This window comes from Littorina saxatilis, linkage group LG1, assembly GCF_037325665.1.
Source record: "Littorina saxatilis isolate snail1 linkage group LG1, US_GU_Lsax_2.0, whole genome shotgun sequence".
In the NCBI taxonomy this organism is placed as follows: Eukaryota; Metazoa; Mollusca; class Gastropoda; order Littorinimorpha; family Littorinidae; genus Littorina; species Littorina saxatilis.
This window is the reverse complement of record NC_090245.1, coordinates 84,703,680-84,712,266: the sequence shown is the minus strand read 5'-3', so window position 1 is coordinate 84,712,266 and position 8,587 is coordinate 84,703,680. Positions and strand designations below refer to the sequence as shown.

General features: G+C 42.2%; 1 protein-coding gene across 1 annotated transcript; it reads left to right on the top strand.

Moving 5' to 3' along the window:
- Positions 1-3,762: 3,762 nt before the first annotated feature.
- LOC138950941 (coiled-coil domain-containing protein 8 homolog) lies at positions 3,763-5,794 on the top strand. The gene is made up of 2 exons (XM_070322688.1): positions 3,763-3,819; positions 4,886-5,794. Exons 1-2 carry the CDS (start codon positions 3,763-3,765, stop codon positions 5,792-5,794), a joined length of 966 nt encoding a protein of 321 aa, XP_070178789.1.
- Positions 5,795-8,587: the final 2,793 nt, after the last annotated feature.

The following is an 8,587-nucleotide window of genomic DNA, read 5'->3' as shown; positions in this document are numbered from 1 at the left end:
ACAAATTCCTTGCAGTTTCATTCATTGCAGGACCGGCACGGTTGGCCCAGTGGTAAGGCGTCCGCCCCGTGATCGGGAGGTCGTGGGTTCGAACCCCGGCCGGGTCATACCTAAGACTTTAAAATTGGCAATCTAGTGGCTGCTCCGCCTGGCGTCTGGCATTGTGGGGTTAGTGCTAGGACTGGTTGGTCCGGTGTCAGAATAATGTGACTGGGTGAGACATGAAGCCTGTGCTGCGACTTCTGTCTTGTGTGTGGCGCACGTTATATGTCAACGCAGCACCGTCCTGATATGGCCCTTCGTGGTCGGCTGGGCGTTAAACAAACAAACAAACAAACAAAATTCATTGCAGGTTTAAAGAAATCTTCGTTCCTTTGCTGACCAATTTGAAAAATCACGGTGCACCCGCCAGTGTTTTCAACAGGATTAGTAGCATCCCTCCAGACAAACATTGAAGGTCTGGCCGCTTTGCACGCAGACTTTATTCTTAAATTAGTAGGTTTTGGCAGAATACTACATCACACAGCAAGCTATGTATTATTCTCTATTTATCCTACATAGGTGATTTCGCTTTCGTTTGCAATTTATTATGTGAAAAAGACCTCGTGTAAACCTGGTATCAGTCAAACAGCAAGCCATGTATAGTATTCTCTCCCTCTCTGTCTCTGTCTCTGTGTCTGTGACTCTATCTCTCTGTCTGTCTCTCACTGTCTCTGTCTCTATCTCTCTCTGAGGTACATTGGTGTATGCGTGTGCACGATTATGTAACAGTCGGTACCGCCCCGATTCTCTCTATGTTATTTTTCCATGTTAATAAGTTAACCATGCAGATAGGAACACCTGTTTTGTCACCGAGACGAAATTAATTCTGCTAATTACACTCAAAGCAACACGCCCCTGATTATCCCTACAACAAAAACAAAAGTCCCAGCCTTAAGGTCAACAAGAATCCTTGCGTGTCAAAAAGGTCAGAGAACATTGAACTTCGCAAAGTAGGCCAATGAGATGCAAATCATAATCCGTACAGTGACCCAATAAACAATCTCTTTATCGCGGTTTGACACTACCAAAACAGTATCAGATTTTACTCATAATCCTAGCGGGTGGTACCCGTGATACTCGGAGTTATAACGACCTAATGACATTTTCATTATAGCTCCGCGCGTATTAATTTCAAGATATTGCCGTCGTGGCGTGAACTGGCGGAAGGAAAAACAATATCCCTTCGCGGAGAACCTAAGTGCAAGACTGACTTTGGGATAAAGAGTTGATGGGAATATTGGTTGTCCTCGTGATATTGCTACACACATTATTTTGACCAAATAGGAATGAAAGAGTGGTTGGTGGGCGTACAACAGACACGGTGAAAGTTTTAAGTTCAGTAAGAGGGAATTTAAAAACGAACCAATGAATCATCCAATTGCAAAAGAAACAAGTCACGAAAGGCGAAATTACAACATTTAGTCAAGCTGTCGAACTAATAGAATGAAACTGAACTCACTGCATTTTTACAGCAAGAGCGTATACTCGTAGCATCGTCAGTCCACCGCTTGATGCACAGGCAGTGAAATTGACAAGAAGAGCGGGGTAGTAGTTGCGCTGAGAAGGATAGCACGCTTTTCTTTATCTCTATTCTTTTTAACTTTCTGAGCGTGTTTTTAATCCAAACATATCACATCTATATGTTTTTGGAATCAGGAACCCACAAGGACTAAGATGAAATTGTTTTTAAATCGATTTCGGAAATTTTATTTTAATAATAATTTTTATATTTTTAATTTTCAGAGCTTGTTTTTAATCCGAATATAACATATTTATATGCTTTTGGAATCAGAAAATGATGAAGAATAAGATAAACGTAAATTTGGATCGTTTTAAAAAAAAAGTTTTTTTTTTACAATTTTCTGATTTTTAATGACCAAAGTCATTAATTAATTTTTAAGCCACCAAGCTGAAATGCAATACCGAAGTCCGGCCTTCGTCGAAGATTGCTGGGCCAAAATTTAAATCAATTTGATTGAAAAATGAGGGTGTGACAGTGCCGCCTCAACTTTTACAAAAAGCCGGATATGACGTCACCAAAGGTATTTATGGAAAAAAGAAAAAAAACGTCCGGGGATATCATTCCCAGGAACTCTCATGTAAAATTTTAAAAAGATCGGTCCAGTAGTTTAGTCTGAATCGCTCTACACACACACACAGGCACACTCACACACAGGCACACTCACACACACACACACACACACACACACACACACACACACACACACACACACACACACACACACACACACACACACACACACACACATACACCACAACCCTCGTCTCGATTCCCCCCTCTACGTTAAAACATTTAGTCAAAACTTGACTAAATGTAAAAACTATAGTCAACTGAGAAGCTCGAGTACAAACTCGCATACACGTCCGCACGCTCGCATTCACGAAAGCAAGCAGACACACACACACACACACACACACACACACACACACACACACACACACACACACACACACACACACACACACACACACACACACACACACACACACACACAAATACACTGGGGTACACACATACATTCCTTTTTTGAAAATTTCAAAATCTCATCAACTGGAACAAAAATTGTATTCATCTTCGCAGTCTTTATCTTCCTTCCTCTAGTTCTTTCCTGTCTTTTTCTATCTCCACCACAACCTCCTTCCTTCTTCAAAGTCTCGGCGGCCAGACAGAAGTGTGTAGATTCGGTACTTTTCTGTTAGCAGACGTGACCGGACAGTGTAACAAAAGGGAGCAAAATTCAATTTTTTCGATTTTATTTCTTCTGACCACAGTGGATTCTTCTTCTGGCCTTTCCGAAACGGAAACGAAGAAGCAAATACAACGGCGTGCGGTGATTGGCTGGACAAACACGAGGCCGCGTTGGCTTAGTCCGTTGATTGGTTCGTTACCACTTCCTGTCTGTGTTGATTGGCTGAAAAGGTTTTTAGATTGCCTTCGATTCAACGGTCAAGTTGGATGTCTTGGATGTCGTTGAATGTTGGTTCGTTAGTGTGTGTGTGTGTGTGTGTGTGTGTGTGTGTGTGTGTGTGTGTGTGTGTGTGTGTGTGTGTGTGCGTGTGTGCGTGTGTGTGTGTGTGTGAGTGTGTGTGTGTGTGTTTGTGTCTGTGTATGTATGTGTGTGTGTATCTGTGTGTGTTTGTGTGTGTGTGTTTGTGTGTGTGTGTGTATGTGTGTGTGTGTGTGTGCGCGCTCGTGCGCGCGCGCACGCGCTCACACCCAAGCTTACTCCTTAATTCAAAGAACCATTTTTTGCCCCCGGAAAGCGTGAACACAACAAGATGCCAAGAAGCATAGTTTCTCTGCAGCTATATTTAATTCCCCAAAGACTATTACTTTACCTACTACAATCCACTTTCACCTTACAGAATACGAACGACTTAAGTAGCTGTCAAAGAGACTATACAGAACTGTTCCAACATGTCCCTCCCATTACCGTATCCAAGAACCAGAACACTGTCTGGTATTTCGGCTTCAACCCGATTCGATCCAAAACTGAAGTCAACACGGTCTCGTCATTTTGCGCACTGAAACCCGAAGCAACAGACGTCACGCAGAAAACCTCACGGGGCCATTTAGGCCTTCGCGCTTGTCTAAGTGGGAACAACCTTTTCCACTTTTGCAGCGCGAAATCTGATCGTCTCTATTCAGATTAACCTGTCATTTTCAACCGAAGACCCAATGGTACCCCTCGCAACGGCATGAACAACAAGCCGAGGACTGATGAGTGGAGTCTGCTTCTCCTCACTTCGGCACAAGTGTTGAAGGATTAGACTTCAGCGTCCTTTACTTTTAGAGTACTGTAGGATTATGCGGAGGGGTTTTAATTATTGGAATATAATAGAATTAGGCGAAGATTTTCCCCTTTGAAAACGATATTTTCCAGCTCTTGTATTTGATCCCGTGGAATCTTACCGGAGAATAGACCACCAGTTGAGTTCGTTGACATCGGAGATCCATTCACAAGACAAGATTCTTTCCGTTTTAGATAGTTGAACAAGGCGGAAAGAAGATTGAAAAGGGTGCGTTGGCTTTTTTAGCCGCTCAGTATGAAAATACGGGACAATAGGAGTTTGTAGTGTTGACACCTCATTGTGTCTCAGGTAATCCTTCGAAAATTAAAGCTGAAAATTTTGTTGGTATTCTTGACTTTTATTTTATTCTTGAGAAACCGCCAGAGTTTCTGATTACATGCAGACTTCTGACTATTCAGCAGTATTTTGTATTTTCCGTTTTGCAGTTAGTTGTTGTGTCTGTCCCTCGGTGACTAAGTGTAATGCTGATGAGTAAGGTGAATCTCATTTTACTATATATATTTCGTGTATGTAGCGGTGTGTTAAAGCAGCAGTAACTCTCAGTCTGTGTGACGACCTGTCCTTTCACTGTTCGTCTCTGTCACTTAAGTCTGTCCTCCCCTTGCATTTTCACTCCCCTTCACCCCCCTCCCCCCCCCCCACCCCCCGACCTCGTACATTTTCTGTCACTCTCACCCTCTCTTCTGCTCCTTTTAGCCCTGTCGTAAACAAAGTACGCAAAAACCTAACGGTGACACAAAGGGCCACAGACAAACGAGTAAGGCTTTGCAGAGACATATGCAACAAGACACAGCTGTATTTTATTGCCAGCGCATGCGCATGCACACAAAAAGACTGACACAGAAAGATAGAAAGAGACAGAAAAAAATATAGAGGAAGGTAGAAATACAGCAATAGCAAGATATACAGAGGAAAGCTAAAATACAATCACACAGCCAGAAATACAGAGGAAAGCAGAAATACTGACACAGCCAGAAATACAGAGGAAAGCTAAAATACAATCACACAGCCAGAAATACAGAGGAAAGCAGAAATACTGACACAGCCAGAAATACAGAGGAAAGCAGAAATACTGACACAGCCAGAAATACAGAGGAAAGCAGAAATACTGACACAACCAGAAATACAGAGGAAAGCAGAAATACTGACACAACCAGAAATACAGAGGAAAGCAGAAATACTGACACAGCCAGAAATACAGAGGAAAGCAGAAATACTGACACAACCAGAAATACAGAGGAAAGCAGAAATACTGACACAACCAGAAATACAGAGGAAAGCAGAAATACTGACACAACCAGAAATACAGAGGAAAGCAGAAATACTGACACAGCCAGAAATACAGAGGAAAGCAGAAATACTGACACAGCCAGAAATACAGAGGAAAGCAGAAATACTGACACAACCAGAAATACAGAGGAAAGCAGAAATACTGACACAACCAGAAATACAGAGGAAAGCAGAAATACTGACACAACCAGAAATACAGAGGAAAGCAGAAATACTGACACAACCAGAAATACAGAGGAAAGCAGAAATACTGACACAACCAGAAATACAGAGGAAAGCAGAAATACTGACACAACCAGAAATACAGAGGAAAGCAGAAATACTGACACAACCAGAAATACAGAGGAAAGCAGAAATACTGACACAACCAGAAATACAGAGGAAAGCAGAAATACTGACACAACCAGAAATACAGAGGAAAGCAGAAATACTGACACAGCCAGAAATACAGAGGAAAGCAGAAATACTGACACAGCCAGAAATACAGAGGAAAGCAGAAATACTGACACAACCAGAAATACAGAGGAAGGTAGAAATACAGACACAGCCAGATATTCAGACACAACCAGAAATACTGCAGACAAAGGCAAAACAAATACAAGAAATACTGACACAGCGAGAAAGTTAGACACAGCTAGAAATTTAGACGCAGTCAGAAATACAGACACAGACAAGCAGAAATATAGACAATAAATACAACACAGACAAGCAGACAGACAGCAAAAACATAGACACATACTGACAAACAAAAGTAGGTAATCTGACAGATAGAGAGACAGATAGACAGACAGACAGACACAAAGAAAGACGTGAGCTCAAGCTCTGTTGGAGCAACAAACCAAAGCGTTGGCCACCCTCCCGCCACTCGATCCCCTCCTACAAAAAGAACTCTTCAATTCCCCATCCTCCTGTCAACTCCACTCCCACAACTCTCCCCGTGTAGGCGAGTTTGCTCACTATTTCTGATCTGTCCTTGCTGTTGCAAGGGATAACGCAATTCCTCCACCTGGACACATACCGACAACAACAGCCTCCATGCTTTCTGTGAAAAGTGGGAATGGTTTATTTTTTATAATCGATTTAATGTTTGAAAATCCACTGGTGTCATAATGCGAAACTAATTGTTTTATAAAATTTAAAAAAAAACCACACACACACAATACAAATCCAACTTGACTCTGCCCCGGTAGCAATCATGGTGTTCATTTTTGGTATGTGTCCAAATGCAGAGATGGTCTTGTGACAGGGGAGGCTACCGCTCCTTTCACAGCAGACTCTGCACCCGAGTTGTTGGCCTTTAAGTCAACACCGGTGGATTGTGGAATTCTGTTTGTGATGGGGTCTGGTGGTTTCCGATTGTCTGTATGTTCATGGAAACCTTCGGGTTTGCATAACAGTTTTTAAAGGGCTAAGAAATTAGCCCTAACATTTTCAATCCTGTTTGATTGCACTTCGCCTCCCGAGGTGATCGTAGTGTTACGGCACTCGGTTACATCTGGCGCTTGTGAGCAGGGATGGGACTCGGCATGATATGTTCAGGTAATGGCATAATATGACCGCTGAACATTTTCGTGCTGTTCCCATTCCCCGAACTGGGGATGGACAGTGGTCCCCCGGTTCGGAACTTCCGGACGAAGTTCATTCAAACGGGGGCGATTGTGACAGGGGAGGCTACCGCTCCTTTCACAATAGACTCTGCACCCGAGTTGTTGGCCTTTAAGTCAACACCGGTGGATTGTGGAATTCTGTTTGTGATGGGGTCTGGTGGTTTCCGATTGCCTGTATGTTCTTGGAAACCTTCGGGTTTGCATAACAGTTTTTATAGGGCTAAGAAATTGGCCCTAACATTTTCAATCCTGTTTGACTGCGCTTCGCCTCCCGAGGTGATCGTAGTGTTACGGCACTCGGTGACAGTCTTATCCCATGTAAAGGCCTGGGCAGATGTGTGATAGTAAGCAGAACTGTTCTCACGCGAAAGACTACCTTTAATTGCCCAAGCCACTCCCACACCCCTTTTGTTAACAAAACGCCGTATACCTTAGAACGAAATGATAATCACCTGATAGCATCTATACGATGTGTGGTCTGACAGTGGACTATCAACACCGTTTAGGAAACGAATACGAAGTGTCATAAACGTGCACCGTACGATACCCAGATCTGCATAATCAACAGGTAACCCGAACCACCCGAAACAACGATATACGAGTACCTGCTACACACACACACTCATTGAGGAGGCGTCAAAAAAACTCAACGCTAGATTATCGTTTGGAGGTTAATGTCTTCTAAGCACTTCTCTCTCTCTCTCTCTCTCTCTCTCTCTCTCTCTCTCTCTCTCTCTCTCTCTCTCTCTCTCTCTCTCTCTCTCTCTCTCTCTCTCTCTCTCTCTCTCTCGGACAGGCTTGGTATACGCCGCAGGATTGTCTTTACCTAATTTATTTGTGCGTGTGATTTGCTAAATGCATTCCAATCCCAACGACTCATCTAATTCCAACAACTTCACCGTCTCGGTTATCAGAAAGGATGTTTTAGGAAGAATATGCGTTTTGTTATGCTGTTTAGATAACAAAGAACAGTGCATACTTGAGACAGGCTTCTACGTGATACAGTCAAATCTGTCTATAGTGACCACCCAAGTGCCCAACCAAAAGTGGTCGTTTTTATATTTAGTCAAGTTTTGACTAAATATTTTAACATCGAGGGGGAATCGAAACGAGGGTCGTGGTGTATGTGCGTGTGTCTGTGTGTCTGTGTGTCTGTGTGTGTGTGTGTGTGTGTGTGTAGAGCGATTCAGACTAAACGACTGGACCGATCTTTATGAAATGTGACATGAGAGTTCCTGGGTATGAAATCCCCATACGTTTTTTTTCATTTTTTTGATAAATGTCTTTGATGACGTCATATCCGGCTTTTCGTGAAAGTTGAGGCGGCACTGTCACGCCCTCATTTTTCAACCAAATTACTTGAAATTTTGGTCAAGTAATCTTCGACGAAGCCCGGACTTCGGTATTGCATTTCAGCTTGGTGGCTTAAAAATTAATTAATGACTTTGGTCATTAAAAATCGGAAAATTGTAAAAAAAAATAACAAAGTATAAAACGATCCAAATTTACGTTTATCTTATTTTTCATCATTTGCTGATTCCAAAAACATATAAATATGTTATATTCGGATTAAAAACAAGCTCTGAAAATTAAATATATAAAAATTATTATCAAAATTAAATTGTCGAAATCAATTTGAAAACACTTTCATCTTATTCCTTGTCGGTTTCTGATTCCAAAAACATATAGATATGATATGTTTGGATTAAAAACACGCTCAGAAAGTTAAAACAAAGAGAGGTACAGAAAAGCGTGCTATCCTTCTTAGCGCAACTGCTACCCCGCTCTTCTTGTCAATTTCACTGCCTTTGCCA